Genomic DNA, 26,669 nt, shown 5'->3' on the forward strand with positions numbered 1-26,669 from the left:
CTCGGCCATTCAATGACGATAACGACGTATTGTAAATAGGACAATTAGGTGCTACATAGTAAATACCAAAGTAAAGTAAGTACTAGTAATAGTAAATAAAGACATTACGTTTATGTCTGAATGTATTGTATGGATATTCCATCATGCATATATGTCATTGCGAGTGGCCACGCCCTTAACGAACCTTTGAAAGATGTATACGCCCTAGCCACAGATGCAAGTGGTCTCTATACATAAGGGTGTGGTTTTCGAGTACTTCAAGCGAGGAAACGTCCAGTCGGACGGTGATTACTCATTGCACAAACAACGTTGTCCCATTGCAGAACGTACGATATATAGACATGTATGAAGTGTTGGAAGGGCGATTAAAGTGACAGTACCACCACAACCGACTATCTAACATTATGCCATACCAATGTATATGTATATACTCGACAGAATGCTGTTGATAGAAAGAAAAAAACGTTTCCTTTCATAGAACAGGCCTCCATAGAAATCTGACACTGTTGTTGTGTGCGGTATCCAAAATACTATCCGGGTCAGCTGTCATAAGTGACAGCCCTTGTTTTTGTTTGACCGCGGCAGTGATGTCTGAATAGAATAGATGGTTAATAGATGGAATGCATGGTAAAACCTTGTCCTTGGATTACTCTGACTTTCTATAAGGAACGATTATGCGTATCAGTACATGATAAGTCGTTGCAATAAAATATGGACCGCATTTAAAGTCTGTTTTTGGCTTGTTCTTGTGGCTACACAGCAGTTCTTGCATGTACAGCCAGGGGGCTTAGTGCGGTTTGTGTTCATTGCCTCCACCAGGCCTTCCCAGGTTCATTGGAAGGTTAACATTTCCCAGTCGAAAACCTATGATGGCCAAACTCTCCTGGCAAATATTCTCCCTATAGCCGGTGTAGTTTATAATAGTCGGGTAGACTAGTAGGTGCTAACCATCTGACTAGATAAAATCTGCTATTTCTGACTGCCTTGTTGTCTGAGAGACTGATTCAGTGTAGGAGGACTGTGTGCAGTTGACGGAATAGTATTGGTTGTTTCAACACGAGCTATAATTCTTCTACCGTTTGTATTCAAAGCCATATATTATCAGGTGTATGCTGGCCCTACTCTTAAGCATAGGTTAGGTTCCAGCTTGTTTTTGACAACTTTATAGGCATTTTCATCCGGCTTTCTTTTTTGTCAGGGTTTCTTTTTGCCCGCCAGCCAAATGAAAGAAAACTTGACAAATAGAAATCCAATAAAAACGCCTAAAACGATGTCCAAAACACATCAAACTGGAGCCTAACATCTGCTTGGAGAGTATGCTGGTCTAGTGTACCACACATCCCTATATAGGCTAACTGAGAGAGTACCATTTGCAGTGCAGGGAATTTGAGTCAGTGATGAAAAGTAGCTATAGAAAATCTACAAAATAAATGAATGTCAATACTGCTCAAAGTACAGTAATCTGTTTATTGATATTTAGAAACCCATTAAAGTAAAATGTACACACATTAACAGTGTTAAAAATGGTCATGCTACTACTCTTATATTCACTACCATAACATCATAATTGCCTCGAAGGTCATGCATATCTAAAAAACATTATCTTCACCCAATAGCCTGAGTATCATCCTCCGTAGTGACTGCTGGCTCAATGCTTGTCGCTTGCTAACCACAGAACTACGGAGGATGGTACTCAGGCTATTCACCCAACTGAAGTGCATTGTTAATACAGCATTACTTAAGTGCTACAATAAAATACAAAAATGTCATTACTAGTATTGTTAATATCATTCTATTGCATTCATGAATCTCACCACTAATAGTGTGCGTACAATATGAAAGCCTTACAACAACCAACAGCAGCAAAGCTTCACCAACTTTATCAGCTCCGTAGAAATGCCAGGTTAATAACCATGTTCAAAGTATTCAGTTTTTCCATATTTTTTTTCTGTGCGGGGACACCATGTGTGACCTTGGCAGTGAAATATCTTTAAAACAAAGAACTTTGTTTTCTGTCAAACCTTTTGTTGATGAAAGTGATGCAAATTGTTGAATCATCATGTAGAGCGAGCTTCAATGATTACCCTGTATGAAAAAAATGGCACACACACAGTTGTAGAGATACTTTCTTTCCACTTCAAGTCTCTTACAGAATGCACAGTTTGAAATCCTTTGAACATGGTATCAAACTGGGCCGACCTCAGCTCCAGAGTTGCATTGTAGAGTCAAGAAACTTATTTACAACACAAAGTATCCTCAGTATGAGGGTTTGGTGTGAAGGGATTTCCTCTCACGCACATTATATTACTCAGAGTGCAAAATCCTACATGTACAGAATATGTAAGTTATAACGATACATCCGCATGTCTAAGTTGAAAGAACGGAATATCATTGCAGCAATGTCTCAATTATACCTCATAATATCCGACCATCCTGTAAAGTTAGGTAAATAAATGTAGACTAGCTTTCCTATTTTTGTAACTTTAAGTTGTAGCAACACCCACCATTCACCCAGTCAATTCTACAGCTTAGGGTTCACTTCCTTAAAAAACTCATGTAATTTGTTTCCAATTCCTCTTTTGTTTCTCTAATCTGTTTTGGTATTCAAAAGACATGTTAAGGCCATAACTGGACACTTGGAAATGAATGATCTTGAGTTTGGCATGACATATACATATCTATTCAACCCCCTGAGTGTTTTTTATCAAGCAATTCTCTTTTTGAGTGTCACAAAATTACATTAAAAGTACATGTAGAAGATCTTAAACATATGTTTCCAATTTGACATTATGATTTGATGTACATTTGCCCTGAGCTACAGAAGCTGCTGGAATGTGGTAAGTTGTAAGTGGTAATCCCCAAGCAGATGTGGAAAGGCAAAATCGTAATGTTTCTCAAGCTCACCTTGCTACATCTGCGGCATAACGTATTAGATAAACTCATTAACAGCCTAACAGGTACAGGGAGGGGCAAAGAAAACGATTCTGCTCTTTTTTGTAGAAAGGCCTGCTGCTCCACGGCAGCGGGAGATTGAGGAACGTTACAATTTTGCCTTTGAAAATCTGCTTGGAGATAAGTATTAGTACTAGTCCAGTACAAAGAGGGAGGTGGACATGTGGGCGAGACTTCGGTTTGGAAGTAGACGACATTTTCCAAGATAAAATTGCATGCATTAGTGTTAACTCTAAAGTACCTTAAACCACACACCTTGCTCAAGTCTACGTCTTGTGTTAGATGTACAATTTCTCTACAGTAACATACAGTGGGATGTCTACTCCTCTACACAAAAGGCCCCTTTTGTTGTCTTTGTCCATTTAGCCGCTGTCTCCGTTGTACTCAAAGTACATGAAATCCTGTCATAGGAAAAAAAGAAGGAAATTAACATGATGAAGGAATCAGTGCTAACATTACCAGTATCAATACGCGGCATATACATAATATATTATAACATCTACTAACATAATTCCACCGGGCTACACAATTCCACTACCCTGAAACATAGTGATAAGATACATCCAAACAGATCTCAACCCAACTTCTCCCAGTATAATGCACTCCTGTATATCTAAACTGTGCATACCTGAGTGCTGCTGCACTAGAGATCTCTGAAACCCATTGTTTTTCAAAGTAGCAAATTTATGTAACCCGACGGATTGATGTTAATGGAGGTTACATGCATGGGTATGGCAACAAGAGTTATTTTCATATTTCATCATTACACTTATTCTCCCCTCCCTCACTAAATTGTTACTACGTGTATTCTATGAAGTTAAAAGGTTGGAGGATAGACCTTATCTGAGCGTTGTTGAAGAAGAGATTTTCACTGGTTGTCCGAATGCTCAAAGTACATGAAATCCTGCGATAGGAGAAGAAAGGTGAAGTGGATACCGAGGAAAAAACACAATAGGAATATGGAAAGGATTATCAAGCAAGGTCTGACTCAATGAAGAAAAGGCACTGTCATTTGGACAAAGAGAGCCTGGAGTTAAGAAAAAGGCTATCTGTATATAGTACAACTACAATCCTTTGACTCTATAGAACAGAAATTGCACTGCTGTTTCTTTAGAATTACTTGTTTCTAAATGATTGATTCCATAATTGATAACAAAAAAAGTATTCTTATGAATCGTGATGGACTTATTTACAACATATTGGGAGACAAATACTTACAATGAGCATGGCTGCCCCAAAGAGCGTGGCCTTCAGCTTCACATCCAGGTCCTGGGGGACTGAGGAAACAAGGGCATTTCAAGTTTCTCAGACTACGAAGAGATGTAACATCTACAAACATAATTCCACCAGCGTACATAATTCTGCCACCCTGAAAAGATACGTCCAAACAAATCTCCAATCCAACATCCCCCAGTATAATGTACACCTTTATATCTAAACTGTGCATACCTGGGAGGTGCTGCACTAGAGATCTCTCAAACCCTATGTTTTTCAAAGTGACTGATTTAAGTAACCTTGCAATTTAATATTCACGGAGGTTAGTTACTTGATTATATGTACTTCTCTCGGGTTGTTTTGTTGTTTTGGTACAAATGCCAGGAATCGAACCCATGACCTCTCAGTTTTCTGTCCCCTAGTCATTTACAACACACGGGTATGTGTAGGTATCACCCCGACCAATCGCTCGCATTGAAACTCAGATTCGAATCAGCCATTTCCCGACAAATTCCTTTCTAAGTTGCGTTAACGACTAAATCTGACAAAATAAACTCGCCAGTGAGATGCTGGAAGGTGTCAGCTTTCCAGAGATGTTTCCCGATTGGCAATGTTGGCACTTTGGAAGCAATACGAAGTGGCCGCGATTTAACCGTTTACAAAAAAATAGTTTCTACTACTTTTCTTTGAACGTTAAATCACGGTCACTTTGTATTACTTCCAAAGTGCCAACATTGCCAATCTGAAAACATCTCTGGAAAGCTGACACCTTCCAGCATCTCACTGGCGAGTTTATTTTGTCAGATTTAGTCGTTAACACAACTTAGAAAGGAATTTGTCGGGAAATGGCTGATTCGAATCTGAGTTTCAATGCAATCGATTGGTCGGTGTGTAGGTATGTGTATACAGTCTGAGGAGCAGGATGCCATACAATCCAAACGTCTATTCAAATCCCACATCGTTTACTGACTGTACTAAGCTCCATACAATCCATATATACTCACAGGTCATGCTGAAGTTGCTGGCCTTGGTGAAACACTCCTGGACGAACCCTGCGTACTGACGAGTCACTGCCCCAACTTTGGTGACTCCGTCCGTCCCAAGGATCTGTAGGACACGATTCATGTACTGTAAATCTTGAAACTTTTGGGGAGATTCTATTTTTGCAGTGACGTCTCCACTGCGAATTCATGACCCGGCAAATATGTCTTTCTCGTATGATTACTGTACTACAGAATTGTTTCAACTGCAAATATCAAACATCGCAAAAAAACTCCTTTTTCCTCCTACCGGTATATCAAATCACCCCAGAGTAAATGAAATTACAGTATATCATCAGCACAACCATGATCCTTAAAGTTAATTCTACTATACTTTCCAAGGCTCACAAGTTTGTTTGTTTTTTTCTTCTCTTCCTATACTACAATAAGACACCAACTGTTTGATATCTGCTTTTGCTTCTTTCCATTTGTAATGTATAAAGACTTCATACTACAAACTATAAGCTGGTTTGTACTGAGCATGTGCAGCATGGTGAATTGTGGGTAATAGGGCAAAGTTTAAATCCCCACAGGTCTGGACATGGTATCAAGCATGGTTTAGAAAAAAAAAATGTGGACAAGTTAGAGGTCTTCACTTTTGACCTTGTGCATGCACATTTCAGCCCGAGAACCTGATTATGTCCAGTTTGAAAACAAAGCGAGGTGAAAACCTACATTGAAGTCCACATCACAGGTGCAGCACGGGCCAGCCCACACACAGCAGGGGCCCCAGATCTTGAAGATCTCGTCCCGCTGACCGTTCATCACACTGAAGTGGGGCTTCCACTTAGATCCCCTGGAAATAAAGCAATGCACATGTAATAAACTAATATCAGCATTAGGGAAAAGAGTATGGAAGTTAAACACACAACACCACTACCAGCGGACTAGCCCCCTGATGTAGCCACTGTCACAAATGTTTGGGCCAAGGGCTACAAAAATGGAGCTCGGAGATGGGCATCACCCCTATGCGTCTTATCAAGACCTTTGGATACTTTACAGGGCTCTCCCCAGAAATTTTTAGGGGATTGGTGCTCCCATTTTTAATAGAGGGCGCGAAGCACCCTAAAGTCGCGCGTAGCGCGATAAGGAGGGGGGGAGAGGTATGTAGAGGGGGGGGATTCCCCCCCTTTCCAAATTAGAAGCTATTGCATTTTGGCCATCTTAATTGCAATTTGAGGCCTTCTCCTGGAACTTGAGCTGTAAATCTTACAGAAATAAGAGACAGAAAATCTGTTGCATTTTGCCTTTATAAATTGCAATTGGAAGCTTTCTCCTGCAACTTAGGCTGTGAATGTTACAAACTAAATATAGGATCAGAAGATCAAGCCCAAATTGTTTTAAATTATTATCAAAATTAGGTTATTTAAAAAAAAATTATTTAAAAAAAAAATAAGAAAAAGTAATGACTATTCATGCAATTATGTAATGAATTTGAAATAAGAATTAGAAATTTATGCCAGTAGAACATTATTCATTAGTATAGAGCACATTCAATAAAAACCATTTAAAAAAAACTTAATAGGTTTTGCTATTTATTTAGTAAAATGCCCCGCCAAACTTCGTCCAATTCCGCCTGGTTTGGAAGGGTATACCAGGAAAATTAACCGAATGTTGCCATCAGAAAATGCTCGGTTAATTTTTCAAAATCAATAATGTTACAATCACCCCAAAACTGCTCCAGTTATCGTCACAAAATGCGATCCATGCCTAAACTGTGTTAGGGGATTTCCCGCCATGTGATCACATGATATCTTGCATAAACCAATCAGAGCACATGTTTTCATGACGCGGACCAATCAGCGCTTAGATTCATGCATATCAATGAGTAAACAAGATGGCCGCCGGATTGCCGCCGGATTGCCGCTAGCGAGGGTAATTTGAAGTCAACCCCCGGCGTGAATTACGACTTGTCTACGCTACCAAAGCAGAATTTTCACGGGAAAACAATGAAAGGAATAGATTCTCCGCCGAATACGACCACAAATGACGGCAAATCGGGGCAAATCACAACGTAGGGGCTGAAATGCTCGGCCGAAAATCGTGTTTTCCTTCACGTATTTTTGCTGGCTTTCTCTGAAACAGGTTTTTAAGGAAATCAATGCATGTCAAAGGCACCGATATCCATTGCTTGCAAGCATAACAATGACAAGAAACAAAGGAGTGTGATTACCCAACGGTAGGTGGCGTCCCCACGCCCGTAAGTACAATACAAAACCAAACTTGTGGTGACTGTGTTTCGATAATTATTTTCCGATTTCTCGGCAAAGTATGTAGCTGTTATGTAGCGGTCGGGAGTTACTAGTCGGGAGTATCGACGCCGATCCAATTTTTCGCTATTTTTTATCTACAAAAATACAAAGAAAAGACCCTAAATTTGAAAATTTTGGGAGAGGCGCTGGGAATTTTGAGAGAGGCGCAGCGCCCTTGCAACATTGCGTAGGGAGAGCCCTGCTTTAACATGTAATATACATATAGAATATAACATGGTGTATTCCGTATCACACAAAGGTACCAGCCCAAGGGTAATGTGGCATACACTGTGTTGTATTTTATTTATGTCACACCAAATCACACATTTTAATGTGAAATGTGCCAGGAGTTCAAAAAATTTGGTGTCTTCAAATTAAAAACTTGCAACAACAGCAATTCCAACATCCAAATCAAGTATTTGAATTTTAGGCAGCGGTGCACTTGAAGTGATTCTATGGAAGCCCACGTGATACAAGTAGAAGCCCGCGTGATAACCCAAAATATCTGTATCAGATGTTATCACGGCCCAGGTATGATAATAATGTTACATCCACAAGAACAACAGAAAAAAAATTCAATATACATCACGTATAAGCCTGATATTTTAACTACTGTAGTCTGTTATCTGTTACATGGCGCATAAAGAATCATTACAAATATTCGTAACAAGGCAAACTACGTACAGCTGGCGCACGATTCCTATCTGCTGTCCAACAGGAGCCTCCACAGTGACCTCAAAGGCACAGCAGTCACAGCATCCAGCACACCAGCAGCACCCGGCACAGCATTTGAAGTCACGGTGGACTCGCATCACCTCCTGCAGTGGACAAGTCATATAGTGTTAAAGTTAGTTAATTGTGTGATTTGTGACTTGGTGTGACATAAATAAAATAATCTTACAAGTACGCAGTACGCACGATCTTGATGATTTTAAAAGACGTTTATGAAGAATTTATGTGTATACGTATATTATCAAAAATGCCATGTAGTGGAAAAATGTTACGTTTGCGGTTTTGAAAGCAAATTTTTTAATGGAGCCAACATGTAAATGCAACAAAATTCAGGCTGGTTAAAGCCTGCAGGTTGTGCAAATAAAGATCAATTCAATTTCAATTCAATAAAGTCCTCCCGTGCCACTTGGTAGACCGTAGAGCCAATGGCGGCGCCCAGGTCCGTTTCGCAGCCCTTCAGCCACACAATTTTGTGCAAGTCTCTACAGCAGGGGGCTAGTGCGCTGATAGTGATGTGCGTGTTTAAACTTCCATACTCTTTCCCAAATGCTGAGTGCTAAGCAGAGAAAGCAGTATGTACCATTTTTAATGTCTTTGGTACGTCCCTTGCAGCCAAGGGTTGAACTAACTACCTATTGTGTGCAAGGGGAACACTCTACCGACTAAGCCATTGCCCCGGTTGTTAAAAAATCAAAGTGACCATTGTTTTTTACCCAAGGTGGTACATGGACTACCATGCTTGCAAAATGGACATGACACTCATTTTGTTGATATGTATATTTATGTCAGGGTAGAGAGTGCAATCTGGCAAAATAGCTGATTCTGAGGCTACTATCAGTTGGGCTAGAGAGATATTCCCATATACATAGCAATGATATAAAGATTTACTTGTGTCCAAATACTGGTATTTGTTTGTATCCCAGCAATAATGTTCCTTCACAATATACAAGACTCAGTATTACCTGTTGATTGTTGTCTGTGACATGGATGGTGAATTCACGCTGGTTTCCACACATGATCCTCATGCAGAAATCAGTTTCTGGATGAAATGAGAAAAGTACATTCACATTACTGTAAATTCATTTTTTTGACTTAATTTCATGGATTATATTTTCAAGGAGGATTTTGCCATGTTTGATGATGAAGTTTGCAGTTGAAACATGCAGTTCGGTAGCACAGTAAAAATACAAAAACACCCATTTGTATTGTGATAATTCTGCTATGAGAGTTACCCCCCAAAATCGCAAAAATAAAAAAAAACAAAGGTTTACAGTATAATGCACTGACACAATGATAACACTTCTTTTTTTCAGGGAGCAACAGACCTTCTGGGAGTGTCAGCGTTTATTTCTTAGGGGACAAGATCCACGATTTTCAGAGGTGAATAAACAATGAATATTCTGTATACTTGTGTACAATATTACCTCTACCCTATAGCCTACAAAAATATCTGAGGTGCACTGGTACACCCACAGTCAAAAAAATAGGTGCACAGCTCCAATTTTGGGTGCACATGCACCCAGTATTTCGAGCCCTGAGTTATATGATAGGGATGGATACTAACTACCAACCTTACAAAAGAAGGCTTCATCACAAAACAATGACATCTACTAGTAGTAAAGGACAGGTGCACAGTTTAGAGACAAGCATCATAACTCCGCTCAGTAAACTCACCCTCGTAGGCAAAGTAGACCTGCTGACCAAGGCTGTTCTTGATCTTGTACTTGTTGTTCATCTCAACGCCAGTGAAGGCTGTGATTGGAAGTTGGAAGGAAATGATGAAAAGTACATCACTGAGACTCACTAGCAGTGACTGCTTTGCATGATTTGGCATACACACTACATATGCTATGATTTGTGCATCATTCGGAAGGTGATAGAACTTGTTGCCAGAATCAGCGCTACTTTCCAATATCCACAATTATTGGCTGCTCCAACGTTACAATACTTCTTTCTCAACATAAGAAATCTAATATGACGTATCATGACACTTCAAACTTATAAGTCAAAGTGTTACTGACTGTTGAATCTTCAGGCTCTTACCATCCCACTTATTGTTTGGGAACCCATGTTGTTAATGTTTTTGTTAAATCCATCACCTTTTAAAGCTTACAAAAATACATTTTCATCATTTTCAGGTGAATAGCTTCATCCGGTTGGTAAGTCGCTGAATAAAAAAGACATATTTTACACAACCAAGAATAAATAGGTTGAATAAATATCTTGGTTGTGTAAAAAGAGTCTTTCTATTCATGTCATCAAGTTCAGATTATTTTTCTACAGGCAGCTACTTCAGTGTGCTAGAGGTTAAATGTCGGTGTGGCCAAAGTAGTGCCGCCATCCCTACCCTCGAACAGCTCCACTTGTTGATGGACCAGCAGCTGGTCAATCTGCGTCAGGTACTCCAGGCCAGGGGGGCATCCTGGGATAGCTTGAGGAGCCGGCATCCACTGCTGGACCACCCCGGGTTGGTTGGTAACAGGCTGCTGCTATGGCAGATGTAGAGAACAAATGAAAATGGGGATTGATTACTCTCTAAGTATAGGCTGGATGGAAGGATTGTGATCTTCTGGTTGGCCCCCTTTTCTGCTAGTAGTCTTGGGGGCATAGCCATCAGATCATGGGGTACAAACATGAACAGAATTCGAAACTGTCACAATTCTACCCCTGAAGATCTGCTTGATCGATGAAGACTATAGGCAGCTGCAGGGATATGTTGTTGGACTGCAGCTAAGTGATGGTCAGCTAGAGCTGTGTACCTAAACCCTGGACATGTAAAATTGTTTTAGGTACAGGCCCAGGCCTTTCAATTCTTGTCACAACATTTATGGTGTCCATTTTGAGAATTTAGCCATCTTGTTTCTTTTTTCCCTCACATTAAATTTGGAGTCTGCAGAGGATGTCATCCATAAAATTTATTTGCTGTGGCCCAACATGATTACCATGTTGGCTGTTCCTTTAAATGTTGCATACAAATTTGCTTGATTTTGGTGATGTTAGATTGCTAGGTTGACAACAATCTCAAGATAATAGTGGCTACTGTTGGGAACATTCATTGACAAGAACATCCTGTCACTAAGACAAATTAGGCAATAGTGTAAGAAATTCTAATCGACAAGTAACATCTATCAAGCATCTACTAACATAATTTCACTAGGGTACATAATTCCTAGGCTGGAGTCCAGCCTTATTAGCTTTAGTCCGCTACCCAAGCTCCGCTCCTCGAGTGGGTAGCGGACTAAAGCTAATAAGGCTGGACTCCAGGCTACATAATTCCGCCACCGTAAAAAGATACGTCCAAACAGATCTCCAACCCAACATCCCCCAGTACTATAATCATGTACATCTAAACTGTGCATACCTGGGGGATGCTGAACTAGGGATCTCTCAAATGCACAGTTTTTCAAAGTGGCATATTTATGTAACCTGGCGGATAAATGTAAATGGCGGTTACATCCTGTTGATATTGACAAAATTTCTATCAACAGGAACTTATCCTGACCATAAAAATATATAAAGCATGCATTTCCTCACCATTTGTATATCTTTGTCAGCTTTTCAGTGGACAATTCTGTAACTTGAGAAGTCTGGCAGGTGACACTGTAAGAGATAAATCAATAAGTTTTAGTATTTCTGGCAACTCTCCGATACTATTGATTAACAGATTGGGAAAATAACCACACTATTCATATTGTATGTTACAGATTTCATCAGGTTTAGCGTTACATTCAGATCCAACTGTGGGGATTTGTTAATGGAGTATAATCCAGTCAAATCAATTATTAAGTGCAATAAAAATGGAGCAATTGGGAGATCAGAAGAAATTTACAAGTTAAAATGTTGGTACAGTGTTGTATTACCAATACAAAATCAAGAAACAATAATCCTATTAACAGTTAAGTCAATTATATCATATTGAAGAAATAAAAATGGACCTATTTAGAGGATCAGGAAAAATGTTAAAGGTTTGGAAGAAATCAGTAATACAACTTGAAATGAAGGTAAGGATGTTGTGGTAATGTCAACAACATTCAGAAAGATCTAACCAAACCTCCTTGATCTAACCCATGCGCAACTGCTGAAAATCTCAAATATGAGGCTAAGCAGTTAAGAAGAAGAAGATGAAGACAGTTGTTTTTTCTTCCACTTTTTTTTTCAACTGCTTCTAACATGTACGTCAAAAATAACACAGGTCAGTCTTAACATACATGTACAAAATCCGGGCGTGTCAAACTGTCTCTCTTTACAAACAGTCACAAAAGTATTACCACCACGCTGAGGGTAAACAAACCCACCCCGAACCTCCAACCCCACCGCGAGAGTCGAGACCTCAGTTTCTCGTAAACAAATTTCCAGTGTCCTAATCCTTACCTTCCCTCTACCACACGCAGCGCAATTACTCGGCTTGTTTACCACTAAAATGTTGTACATAATGCATGTAATATGGCTAGGAACGCCGAGAAATACCCAAGCACGTGTGTAGCATCTGGGTAGCCTCTAAACGTAGCCATTTCGGTGGTTGTAAATGACATATTTTGACAGCTACACGTTTCTCATACTCGGGGTTCCTTCGACAATACGTGTAAGGTTACACCAGCTTTGGGAAGGGTTTAGTGAAGGTATAAGGGACAGGAGTTACAGTTGAACAGTACTAGAGTATTCACAGAATTTCAGGAAAAAGATAAGCTAGCTTACGCTGTACGAAAGTTCAGCCTGTAGCGTGTAGGACGGGAGTAAAACTGGTGAGTGCGGTGGAGAGTGGAAAGAATCGCCCCACCCCTACGGCGATTTGCATAGAGAAGTAGTTGGGTCATAATCACCAGGGCAACAGGGGGGAATTAACTGGCTTTTTTTTTATAAGTTCACTTTCTATGCGGCTATCGGCCCTGAAATACCTCTATCTTCTACTTTTGATACTGTTTCAGTCATATACTTGGAGTTTGTCTACACAATCATTTTGAGAATGATTTGTCTAATACAAATACATGATCAATGCGCATATTATGCATACACCCCCCTTCTAGCTAGTTGGTATGGACCATAATACATGTATATTTGCTTTGCTATGCATGATCAATTAGACGTGATTTTACCCCTAGCTCCGGTGACTCATCCGTGGGTGACTTCTTTCTTTGTTTACACAGAAGACCTGTAGTCCTTGATTATTCCATTGTAACAGATAAGGGTTATGAAAACACTTTGAGCATTTGCAATCACATTGAACCGTCCCTTCTGTCCTGACTACCCCTTGGGTCTTCCCAGTTGCCTTTTTAATAGGTCAGGATATCAGATGACATGGCTTTATGTCAGGAGGGACACTAGATACACATCACACCAACTTGATTAGACTGAGAGAACTGGCTTTTATCCTGGCGATGATCTCTCAGATCTGGGCGTAGGTAACAACTTCTGTCCTCACCGTCGACAAGTTGTTGCTTGCCGACATGTCGATTTATGGAGCCATTTGGCCTTGGTTGATACACCGTGTTGTATCTTATGCATTATTTATCATGCTCCTACGATGCTCGTGCGTTTAAGAATCCTTTGCCATGTTTGGCATTGTAACTGTAAGTTAGATAATATAATTTTTCATATCAGTCGCGCCGGCGGCGGCATTTTGTTCAGATTCCCCACACCTGTCGTCTAATTTCCACGGCAACAAATGACGTACGTCCGGCTGGGGCTTATTCAACCTTAAAAATAGCAAACTGTTGGGAGCTGTACATGTGCTTTGTGTTGGGTTGTAACAGCAAGCATAGCAAGGGAAAGGAGAGTACGTCTGCAAACGTACCCCTATGATCTACTATTTGTTCATAGGATTCCCTATATAATCTCCAAGCAGATCCAACGGTTGCAAAGACCGCGTCCAACTGGCAGAAGAAATTTTTATTAGAACCGGTTGCAATAAAAATCTCTTCTGCCAGTTGGATACGGCCTTTGCAACCGTTGGATCTGCTTGGAGATTATCCCTATAACCCTCCTTGGATCTATCTAAACGCATTACACTGATTGAGCTTGAGAGGATCTAGGAATACAACAAGAAGGAGGAGCATTGTGTCTAGCTGTATATTCTGTTCCACCATCGAGCCAACGCTACGAATATCCTGAGGGTCATCCTGTTTTAGTTGCAGTCTGCAGTCATCGTATACGTATTTAGTTCCACTGGCTCTACCTTCACAGAACAAGGGGGAATTAACATATCTTATTACAGCCTTCTGTGAAGGCAGAGCCTCGAACTAAACAGATCTAAACAGGCTCAGAAGTCCTATCGGTCGTCAAGCCAGGCAGGCGCCAATTTTGTATTCAAATTACTAACGTTACCACTACGTCCTACCGGCCGTGTTTATGGGCGTGGCCTTCATTGAGATGCCACTGTACTACTAAAAGTGGTGCACGTAAGCACGTCGCGTCGACTACCTACCTACTACTAAAAGTGGTGCACGTAAGCACGTCGACTACCTAACGTTACCTACTACTAAAAGAAAATTCAAGGACGAAGGGCCAATTTGTTGTAAGCACACACACGCATACACCTTACCCTTACACACGGTTTCGTCACATATGTCATGTAAAAGTGGCAATGTTATGAAAGATTCTTCCACAAAAGTACGGAGATTTTGCTGTACAATGGCCATTCATCCAACCATCACTCAGTACGACATACCTACATACCACAGCACAGTGTTGAGGGGTGGGCGTGGCCTCGGCTATAGCGCTAAGGTAAGCCGTTTCGGTTCAGGAACCACGGCTATCGTGGGTATGGGGAGGGGGGTGCCAGGGCACAGCAAGTATGAAGTTCAGAACGGTGTGATCCGACTCGATAGCACCAATTGGGACTATAGGACCTATAGCGTGCGAACCGTTTATGATACAGTTCAATACAATACAATAACAACGCTCGCCGTGGCCATAGGATTGCCAAGTCTGTCTTTCATACATTCAACCTTTTAGGATCTTTTAGTATTTCACTAGGATCGTCGTTGGATCCTTCAATGTTTATGACACGGACAAAATTGTAAGACCTGAATGATCGATCTTGAGTCATACCTGAAGTGAAAATTTTTCACTTCAGAGATGACCCAAGATCGATCATTCAGGTCTTACAATTTTCTGACGCCCCTCGTTTGCACACAGACTCATCAGCCATAGAACCATGGAATATTCCATTCTACCGTAGGGATACTGATTTTCAACAAGTCAAACACTTATGGCTGCCACGATATAAACCACAAGGAAGGGTAGTGTGTGGTTCTCTAGAACGTTGGATATGACAAACAACAAGAGATATGTTTTAAACAACCATCTGTTGACGAAACGTAGTGGACCGGTTGAGCAAGACGCATACAAGGCTAGAAATAGCGTCTGTTGTGTAGGCCGCCCGGTAACATGATACAGCACAGGAAACCCTACTTACACCAAGCTTCTTTGCTAGAGATAAGAAAGAAACCTTATCCAGGTGAATCTGAACTTACCTTCAGTGGGTAGTACGCAGCGTGTTCGTCAAGAGACAACCAAAGATTAAACGTGCTATCACAGTATCAGTGGTTTTGTTTGACTCAGCCTCGTCCGAGTGCTAGCAACGATCAGCTATGCGTGGTGGATTACTACTGAGTACTGCCCCAGGGAAACTCCTTAATAGGGACAGTACGTTTTAGGTTCGCTGGCGGGTTGGTTAGTCCACCTTAAATCGCGCTCCTAGCGGTCTTCCAAGAATAACGCCTCACACGTCAATCTACAGCAAAACTTCTACTCATTGGTAAATACCAAAGAACACACATCAACAGGATAAGGATACTTTTCCAAAAGGATATTTTTTCCAAATCGTTTTGAAGACAATGGTCATACAAGATGGTTTAACTCGGCTTGATTACAAGTCAAATTCAATCTCATTCTGACGTCATCGCCGTGATCTACACAGTTGCCATATTTGTGTTCTTGTACAAAGCATCACTGTGCAGCATGGAAGAAAATCAATATTCACAACGCAGTATCACTTGATTACTAAGATGACGTACCAAATATTAACATGGTTAGTATCGATATCGATGCCATCATCGCTATTCTACTGTCTAAACCAATTGAAAGCAAGCTACTGCTACATCTCAGTACACATGTGCGCATTACGTTTGTGCAGCAAAGATGATACTGCCTAGCAGCCAACAACAGCAAAACGTCAACGTACAAATCAATGCAAAATGAAATCTTTAAAGTTATAACCGGATTAGATGTGCATTACGTTATACAATTTTGACAAAATAGTGTCAAGGCCCAAGTGGATGAAAAAGTTGCAAATGTATACTTTAGCATGGAGTAAATTATGTAAACTTTCCGTCTTTCTCTGTGATACTGGGTGATGGTTGAAATATTCTTTGAAGATCGAAACCAAGATTTCGTATTCTTCACTGGCTGCTTCACCGCTCACTGATTGTTCCCATTGTACTCGAAGAACATGAAATCCTGTAATAGGAAGTAAGTACAGGTAAAACAGTCATTTTCTCACTTTGGTGAAGCATAAAAGAAGAAGCTTAAGCGGACAATGTGAGATTATAACGTCACGCCTATAGTCAGATAGTTGGGGCAACTCGGAAGTTATGCTGATAGTTTGCCCGGATAAGTCAGCCAACGTATGTAAGAGGTCATGTAACGACTGCTAATTAGCAATGAATGAAAGACCTTTATTGTACATTTATCCTTAAACAAGCTAAGTACAGGTCATGGTGATAAGCAAAGCAATACATACAGTGGTGATAATATAACGTAATGAAATGTGATATCTTACTATGTCTAATATGACTACCGGTAATCTATACTTGTCTACTATTTACAGGTTCGACTTCTTCTCGCTTCTTAAGGCAATTGTAGATGTATGTAGATATGGAGCTCGTAATACAACTATTAGCAATTAGCAATTGCTGCCAAACGACCAATCACGAGTTACGGCTGATGTGCCAATTACATATTACGTTGATTTTGGGCGGGTGGCTACGGATTGCGAAGACTAAAAAGGCCTGATTACGCCTGACGGAAAAGGGCATGCACATATAACGGCTACACCCCTCCCCCCCACACACACATACACAGTGAGCTTTTTGTACGCATATCAAAAAATCAAATACACTGTACTTACAATGAGCATGGCTGCCCCAAACAGTGTGGCCTTCAGCTTCACATCAAGGTCCTGGGGGACTGCATGACAAAAAGGAAAGACGTTCGTCATCTAACCATGACATGTGTCACAATGCTTTCAAAAATGCAAACGACTACTAGTATTCAAATCCCATATTTTTACCGACTGTATTAAGCAACAATATGTAAACGGTGTCTGAGCTGGCTTGGTCATGCTACAAGGCTCGCGCCTGACAGACTGGCAAACCAACTTGTTCTGCAGTGGAATCCACTGGGGAACATGTACGATTGAGAGGGACCTCCAAGCAGTCAACCTGAACTGGAGGGATATAAGGAGGATGGCAGCTGACCGCTGGACCAACCTAACTGCCTCATGTGTCGGACGACACGGGAGCCCCTAAGTCTAAGTATTAAGCTCCATACAACCCCGTATACTCACAGGTCATGCTGAAGTTGCTGGCCTTGGTGAAACACTCCTGGACGAAGCCTGCGTACTGACGAGTCACGCTACCAACTTTGGTGGATCCGTCCGTCCCAAGGATCTGCAGGGTAAGATTTATTTATCTGAATGGGCTTGAATCGGCAAATTTAAGTGTACATAATGATATGTGGCAACCCCTGCATGATATACATAGGAAAATATATCAAAGAATGTGTAGACGTTAGAAACTCCTCCAATGATTCCCATTGTCATCCCATACTACTACACCATCTTGTATTAGATAGATTAGCCTGATAGAACTGTAGTTATGTACCAGTAGATGCTATACTTCGTACCTTAAGCTTGTACAATTGTTGTGCAATAAAGTTATTCGTTTACTTATGTCGCCAAAAAAGTTACTCAAGCAACTGGATAAAATTCTGAAACAACCAGACGTTTTAGACAGCATCCGCTGTCTTTCGTCAGTGATGCTGTCTGAAATGTCTGACTGTTTCAAAATTTTATCCAGTTGCTTGAGTAACTATTTTTTGGCGTATCTTACTGCCTGGCTGTCTAACCTCCAACAACGTATTTACGTATGTCGTTAGCAGCAAGGACCTCAATCGAGACAGTAGCACCAAGATCTTCTAAGAATCATCTTTTCCAGTCATTATTCAAAAGCCATCAAATTGTCGTTTGTTTACTGCTTCCGATCCTTTGCCTTTAGTCTCTATCTTACTGACTATAGGGAGAATAATTGCCAGGAGAGATTGGCCATAGTAGGTTTTCATTTGCAGGCGCAGTACTTGTCCTCAGAGGGGGAAATGTTAACCTTCCCGTGGACTGACTCCCCTGGCTTTTTTTTTCGGGCGAATTCTACGATCCGTACCCCGGAGGAGGCTACCTTTGCCTATTGAATAATGCAGTTCTAATTCCATGCAGTTTGCTTTGAATACCATATGAATATCATTGGTGGAAAACAAGGAGGTTAATGTCAGATTTCAACATCCTTGGTGGAAACCTACGTCAAAGTCGACATCACACATGCAGCACGGGCCAGACCACGCACAGCAGGGGCCCCAGATCTGAAAGATCTCGTCCCGCTGACCGTTCATGACGCTGTAGTGGGCCTTCCACCCCGATCCACTGGAAAACAAAACCAAATGCATATGTACATGTGTAGACATAGAATTTATCTCTATGGACTTGAATAGCAAATGTTAAGTACATATTGACATGTAAAAGACGCAAAAGACGCAGTCATCCTGACGCAGGCCACTCATCTAGTAAGGAGACCTGATCAAGTATCAAGTAAGTATTGACATGTAACAACCGCTGCATAGTATACAAAGGAAAATATTTTAAGGAATGTCTAGACGTTAGAAATTACTCGAATGATTGTAAAAGCCCATTCTCATCCCATACTGTACACTTTTGTATTAGGTAAATTCTTAGCCTTATTATTAACCTTATAGAACCGTAGTTTACCAGTAGGCCATACTTTGTACCTTGTACAATTGTTGTGCAATAAAATTATATATATATGTAATAGTGCACAAGTTAACAACGCAGAAAAGAAGAGTAAAACGAGGTTTAACTTTAAAAAGAAAATTATTCAAAATGTAATTTATAGCCCGGTAGACCCAAAAAGGCACCATGGAGGCTAGATGCAGGAAACCAAAAGTTCCGTATAAGGATCAGATTGAAAAACATTCATGAGTAGCAAAGCAAACTACTACGTACAGCTGGCGCACAATTCCGATCTGCTGTCCGACAGGAGCCTCCACATAGAGCTCGAAGGCACAGCAGTCACAGCAGCCCGCGCACCAGCAGCACCCGGCACAGCATTTAAAGTCACGGCGGACTCGCATCACCTCCTGTAGGGGGCAGAATTATCAGCGAAGGTAAGACAGGTCAACATTTCTCAATTCAAGTATAACACATTTCAAAAGACTCGCGATCGGTGCTACAGACAGATTTGAATATTTGTTTAGATGTAACAACTTCCACAATACAAAAAAGGTAAATCATATAAAAGACTGCTTTATTGTTAGAAACAATACAGAAACTCATGATTACCCCCATTCGATTGTAACGCTATATCAAAGAATATGTTGGCCCTTATTGTTAGTAATTAGGATGTTTTATGCTTATAACATGTATTTATTGCCATCCATTGTACCGTGTACGGTCGTCGTGCAATAAAGTTCTTCTATCAAAGGATGGGAGGGACAATGTTCCAATCAGGATTCATCCTTCAGACCCTTGTAGTGCCTAGTGGCACACAGAAAGTTTCATTGCTGTTTCAGTAGCAGGGTACATTTTACAGCGAGGGGTTGCTAGCCCTTCACCTCCTCAAACACGGGACCCCCATTTTACGTCCTTTCCGAAAGACGATGCTGCCCGAACCAAGATGTTCTGGACCAGGATTGAACCGGGGTCTCCAAGTCAGCAACTAATCAGAGCCAATTATAACCAGGAGCCAGGAAATTCGTCGGATTTGTTACTTCATCTTATTGGACTTCAACCTATTGATTGTTTTCTGTGTCATCCCCCATATACATAGCAATGGTAAAAAAATTATTTGCTTCCAACTATTCGTTTGTGGTCCAGCGATGTTCCTACACATTTAATATTACCTGTTGATTGTTGTCTGTGACATGGATGGTGAATGAACGCTGGTTGCCGCACATCATCCTCATGCAGATGTCAGTCTCTGGAAAAAAAAATATATTTGGATTATGACTATGATTAGTGAGCTGAAATTACAACATTTAGAGAATTGCAGCATACATCCAGCTGCACATCCAAAAACACTTAAGAGCTATGTATGCCCAAGTTTTGAGCATATGTATATGATATGAAATGAGTGTATATTGGATAGCGTGTAAACTTATATATAATTTTAAAGATTCTTGAGCTTTCATGCTAATTCTAAAGATGCCGTCGGATCAAAATTGGTTAACAACCTGAAGGTAACGTTTAGATGATTGTTTGATGTCCTATAACTTAGTTACACAGATAACCAGTTATCAGAAAATGTTGGTGTATCCTGTCTTTGGAAAAGCAATATAACAAACGGTTTTAGTGATAATGATATAACAACCTGCAAGAGGTACTGAAATTCCTCTCAGTAAACTCACCCTCGTAGGCAAAGTAGACCTGCTGGCCAAGGCTGTTCTTGATCTTGTACTTGTTGTTCATCTCTATGCCAGTGAAGGCTGTGAAGGTAAGTTGTGAGAGAATTATAACATCTACATCATGTTTCCTCATAGACGACATAGACGAAATTATGATAGTAATACAGATAAAACTTATGTAAGAGTTGATAAAGATATTTCACGGAAATTTTTCTCAGGTTTTATTACATTATTACATTTACGATTCTGGCATAAGACACTCCAACAACAATTAGTTGAAGTAGATAAAAATTTACTTTGATTTCACAGCTAAGTTGAAGTTAGCCCCAAAACGTGTTAAATCTACTATCCCGGCGGTTTTCTCTAGCCCGGATACCATCCTCCACAGTAACCATTAGGCTCAATCTTCTCGCTTGCTAACCACGGATATTTCGGCTTTCACTTCAAATTCAAATACTTTTTCTCTTTCTATTCCATACTTAAAAGCGTCAAAACGTTTTAGAATTCTGTCGGTGTGGCCGCAGTGACACCATCCTTACCCTCAAACAGCTCCACTTGCTGATGGACCAGCAGTTGGTCAACCTGCGTCAGGTACTCCAGACCAGGGGGGCATCCTGGGATAGCTGCAGGAGCCGCCATCCACTGCTGCTCACCCCCGGGTTGGACGGTAACAGGCTGCTGCTCGGGTAAATATTAACGATGATTAGATTTTAATAAAATGAAACAAGAAGATGAGTTTCAGCATTAAGTATTCATATTAAGCCATTATTTGCATAACGTGCATAAAAATCTCCGCCTAAGCTACCTGCATGCCTAAACTGACGGAAATCCGACGTTCCTTTCTTCAGTAAACCTCTTTGAAATGTTTTGACAGAAACGCCCTTGCAATTTCAAAATCAAAAGCTAGGGGCCCAAATATGTACCACTTTAACGTGAAAAGCCAATCAAGTTTTGCCATTGAGGCGTGATGCTTCAAGTCTGTGGTAGCGTTGCCATGTAAAATCTACTAAAGTTAGAACACAACAGTTTAAAAGTTGAATATGGTAATTGACATTAAAAAAAGGGGTTTAGGTTGACAGCTCTCGAATGTCCCTCATTGCACTCAAACCACAAATTATGAAATATACACTACTGAATAATCCGTGGGTAAATTTACGGAAACATAAATATACATATGTACATGTATATATGTATACCAACACGTGTCCTTACCGTCATGAGTGCCTCTGGTTTTCTGACGTAATCGTTTTAAGATGATTCTGGTGACACTGCAAAAGACAATGCAGGATTCGGAGTTAGCTTTCACCGAAACTGTTAAACAGGAGTTCCCCCATCAACACTGGACCACCAACAATACTCCTAAGTTCTGCCAATGCTGTACGTGCGCTGAAACGCTAACGCTACATTCTGTTGAAAGATATTCAGGTTTATATTCCAAATATCGTCATTTGTCCAACGAATAATACCCTGCTTTGACAACCCATCAACGAGATGACGCCCTTGACTTGTTTATTATACAAAAGATATGAATTTCTATGTTTGTGTAATGCGTCAAGCGGCATATGGCTAGATTCCAAAAGTAGACTTAGCTAGGTTGTGCATTTATAAAGTGCCATGTTTTTACCTTCGCCGAGAAGTATATGTTTTGCACAGCGTTCGTATGTGTGTGTGTGTGTGTGTCCTTTCGTCTGTAAACAGTATAACTCGAGAATGCCTAAATGGATTGTCTTCATGTGGGTAGGTCTTCTTAAGACCTCAAAATGATTAGATTTTGGGTCCCCTAGTTGTTGTTGTTGTTTGTTTTTATCAGTATCATTCTAGATTTTCCAACGCTAGCAGACGAATGACTGTGGAAGACTGTGTGAAAGAATGAAGTATTGTCGCTACATACATGTTGTATGCACGGTATAGAAATCATATTAATGAGCCTGCCTACGAAAAATCAACCTGTGTCGGCTCGGGCAACAATCATGGCTTCCTGGGCCAGTGTTTCGGAAGGCAAACACTTGTATTAATTTGCACAAGGGGATTGGGTCACAACATCCCTGCCTGCAGCTATTCAAGCATACTGCATGCCGTGCAAGGCATGATTATCAGTTCGCTGTTTTCACCTGAGTAATTGATATGTGTGCAGCGTTTCCGCTTCTCTCATCACGTTTGTTCATCATAATAAACGGCAGCCTCCACCAGGCCTTCCTACTGGCGTATGGATCAATGAATTCCGTGGTCAGTCCACGGTAAAGTCAATGATTCGCCCGCTTGCAAATGAAACCTACTCTCCAAGCAGAGGTTGGTGGGAGAGGACAAAAAAACGGGGCATAGGATTCGCCTAAACTCGATCAGTGACTTGCGAAAATAAGCCGATTCCTAGATTAAAAATCGTGCAGATATTGAGACGATACGGGCCGTCTTGCTGCCGAGAGTGTTCAGAGCTCGCAGACCCGTTGGACCAGCTATTTCCCTACTGTACATGTATGACGCCGGCTTTACACAATTATCAGTCACGTCAGCTGACTGTCTTGCATGTCACGGAAATACAAAAGAAGGAAACCGGAGACCGGTTTGTTTTGCGGGGTAGTCACAGCGGCATCAGCCGACCCTTTCTCCTTTGTTGACATCGTACCTGGCACTGTTCAAACCACTAACTCTGAAAGGTGATAGAGGAACATTTGTCAACATGCACTGGCTGTCAGAATCAGTCGGCCGTGGGGTTGTTCCGTTTACAAGTCCGAATGAGGACAGTTTGTGTACTGCATACAGAGAAGGGGCAAACGAAAGTCGAAAAATTAAGAAATTCAATTGCCAAAGTCAACAAAAGCCTTTATTAGTATGTGTCAGATAATCAACAGTCTGAATTATAGCTACATTTTGTAATTCACACAGGCCATTCATTTTAAAACATCTATCAATCATTGCAAAGAACGGACAACCTGAACCTATAGCTGTGCTTTACATCGCTTACACTCATCAAGACGCGTGCATCTTCCCTCCATAAGTACATCATAAAATACGACATGGCCCAAAGTGTCTCAGCTATCAGAAGGAAACTTAATAATGGACTCGCCATTCCTTTTACGTTAACGCTATTACATGAAATTAAGGGAAATTAAGGGCATATTTGTATCGATCTGCGCTTCAAGAAACCGGTCGAGAAAAAACACGCCCCTGATTGACACAGTAATTATGAGATAACGAAAACATCCCATCAAAAAGTCTCATTAATCATAGACACGGAGTAGTGAGTCACCGAGTCTGTTTCTCTTCATTTTGAATTGGTATTGTCGTTTAACACGTACCAATGGAATGCGCCGCTTTTTTTCATATTATCATGCCTAATCAACAAGAAAAACAATTGGAAAATAAAACTGTGTTGGTATCTAATTTACTCAGACTGGGTAAAATGCAGGCTGTGGTGAGATGTATATATTTCTATTGTGATGGACATTCTTTCAAGACCTCTGCCTTTCAAACGTTTAACGTGAACTACGGCGGGCGCCAGAAAATACAACGTACATCACGCCATAGACATCAATTAAATTCGGAATACAGTCACGTTCAACTAGTTATTCATTCAATATAACTATATACTGATTCTTTATTCTCACAGAAAGATTCTCACAGACAGCATTATTTCCCAACGATAAGCATTAAACTTGACGGATTAGTATGCAGACAGCAAGGTTTCCCAAGGATTAGCGTTAGACTTGGCCGTAGTGAAACTTACACTATTGGCGTGATAACTTCTAACAGTCCCAACTAAACATCTGGGTACTATAACGTTGACGTTACGCCATGAAAAAATGGCGGGCCCGGTCACGTGCTCACGTGATAAAAATATGATTGCGATTCAGTTAACGATGTTAATCAGCTTGCACGCACAGCCAAACCAACGTAGATAACAACTTTATCACTTTCTTCTCAATTCAAGATTAAAAATGTCACTTTCTTCACAATTCAAGAAAAGTGTTCAGTAGAACATTCAGAAATGTTTTACCGTTCATCTCAGTAACGTTAACTATTAAAACGCTAACGGTATTTCAAGAATCTTGAAACTTGCAAATTGGTAACGTTAACGGGCTCGTTACAAGTATTGGTACATTGCGAACATATAATTCCACAGCATGTACCTTTCATCTTAGTCTCTCTCTCTTATTCTAACGTTACTTATCCATATAAACTGGGAGCCCTTTGCTGATGTGTGCTTACCTCAACTGCTTTCAACAAGAGCCCTTCACAATACCGCCATGCCCAACCCATGTAACTCTACACCTCAGTGAAGGACAATACGACATGGTCTTGTGACCTTCATTTACTTTTCCGCTATGACACTCTGTCGACTGTCTAAACAAATTTTTGGCTTCAAAATGCTTAAACAGTGGGAGTCTGGGTTGAAAGAAGTCGGTCTATAAGTCGGTTAAAAGTCTTTAAGACTACAGTAAACGGATAAGTGTTAGCCACTGTCTGTCAGTAACAGGTGGTTTTGCTCGTTGCTCGGAAGAAAAACTTAGATAAATCTATCGTTACATGGACCTAGCACTTCAAATGAGGGAATCACATATCTACTAGGTGAGGTGACGAGAATATACGGATGTTGTAGGTGGTGTTTAGGTCATGTTTGTGTCGAGTCCTTATATCTGGATGACCGGAGACAAGAATAAACAACTTCGAGAGGTTGAATAGACACAAGATCGCCAGATATTTGCAGTTCCAGACTTTGCTAAATAGAAACGTAAAGTTACACAGGAGTCGTTATATCCTTTCTAAAACTCTTCACCCTTGCATTGAATATGATGTGGGTCAAACCTTTTATATGGTACAGAGCTGCACATGATATATAGGTGAGTGGTACTTTTGGACCACTTCTTCAGCTACAATGTGTGTACACCTGTCACTGAGTACTGTGCACAAGGCGGTGGCTGAGGCTGTCTGAGAATAGTGCTCAAGAACCTTATCCCTTCTTACCCTGCATCTTAGGCCCAGTAAAATAGACCCCAAGTGTTTGCTGGAGAGATGTGAACGTTCAAAGGGATGTACGGAAGAAAGTAAATCCTTACCTTGAAGTGCTGAACAGTGGCGACTTTGCGAATCCACCACGAAGCGTCACGACTTGACTATGGCGGGAAGGTATCGGATGTCTGTGCGGGACGGGTAGAATAACAAGCCCTGTTGTGTATTGACATTAAATAAAACATAAAGGAACCACATGACCAATCGGAAATCAACGGCGATGAACCACTGCCATGACCCCAAAGCTGGGTGGCGGTGTGGATGTTTCAAATCACGTTTTACGTCTTTTTGTTTGACTATAATAACTGTTTGTAATAACTTTATGGCAAATCCATGGGTGAGGGTAAGTTGCAAACAAAGCTTAACGATAATGGCATTGATAATTTAAGGGTATACGTGTTACAGCGTGGGTATACTTTTTGAACAGAAAAGTACGTTTAAAAATGTGAAATGACAGCTATTCTGAATCTATTTCTACTCATGATAAGCTATTTGAAGAGTTTGACGTCTTTTCTGCATGTGGTGAGAGATGCATTGTTCGACGTTTTGGTAGACAATAAATCGTTCACACACCAAAAAACGTACAAAAAATAAAGAAAAAATCACATCTTCTTGAAGATAAGATAGATTAAAAAAAGGGATACACGGACAAATTTGAACTTGTATAGGGGAGGGGCGGACGAAACATTACTTCTCGCCAGAGGTCAACTTGAAAACTTTTTTTTTCACTAATCTTCATGAAACCAGCTAGAATTTTTCTAATGATAAAAAACACACAAAAAGA

General features: G+C 40.7%; 1 protein-coding gene across 7 annotated transcripts; it reads right to left on the bottom strand.

Moving 5' to 3' along the window:
• Positions 1-1,447: 1,447 nt before the first annotated feature.
• On the bottom strand, positions 1,448-26,062 carry LOC136428808 (phospholipid scramblase 1-like). 7 transcript variants are annotated; one of them, XM_066418571.1, is made up of 11 exons: positions 12,887-13,013; positions 11,726-11,791; positions 10,539-10,680; positions 9,866-9,943; positions 9,154-9,230; positions 8,144-8,277; positions 5,883-6,003; positions 5,172-5,274; positions 4,171-4,229; positions 3,791-3,856; positions 1,448-3,353 (listed from the first exon to the last, which is right to left on the bottom strand). In XM_066418571.1, the coding sequence occupies exons 2-10, from the start codon at positions 11,726-11,728 to the stop codon at positions 3,821-3,823; spliced, it is 753 nt and encodes a 250-aa protein (XP_066274668.1). In that variant the 5' UTR covers positions 11,729-11,791; positions 12,887-13,013; the 3' UTR covers positions 1,448-3,353; positions 3,791-3,820. The 7 variants fall into 7 exon arrangements, with proteins under 7 accessions (XP_066274668.1, XP_066274666.1, XP_066274670.1 ...); XM_066418569.1 differs by lacking the exons at positions 3,791-3,856; positions 8,144-8,277; positions 9,154-9,230; ... (2 more) ...; positions 11,726-11,791; positions 12,887-13,013 and adding exons at positions 19,482-19,615; positions 20,378-20,454; positions 20,882-20,959; ... (1 more) ...; positions 22,091-22,146; positions 25,933-26,057; XM_066418573.1 differs by lacking the exons at positions 3,791-3,856; positions 12,887-13,013 and adding an exon at positions 15,664-15,814 and having other exon boundaries at positions 10,539-10,677.
• Positions 26,063-26,669: the final 607 nt, after the last annotated feature.

This window comes from Branchiostoma lanceolatum, chromosome 2 (genome assembly GCF_035083965.1).
Source record: "Branchiostoma lanceolatum isolate klBraLanc5 chromosome 2, klBraLanc5.hap2, whole genome shotgun sequence".
Lineage (NCBI taxonomy): Eukaryota > Metazoa > Chordata > Leptocardii > Amphioxiformes > Branchiostomatidae > Branchiostoma > Branchiostoma lanceolatum.

Bases quoted from the DNA above. Each gene is read 5' to 3' on its own strand.
- LOC136428808 (XM_066418569.1), bottom strand. The intron at 19,616-20,377 runs GTAATATTAAAT...TGCCCCCTACAG, and splicing joins TCACAGACAACAATCAACAG to GAGGTGATGCGAGTCCGCCG. The intron at 6,004-19,481 runs GTACGTAGTAGT...CTTTATTTCCAG, and splicing joins ATCGGAATTGTGCGCCAGCT to GGGATCTAAGTGGAAGCCCC.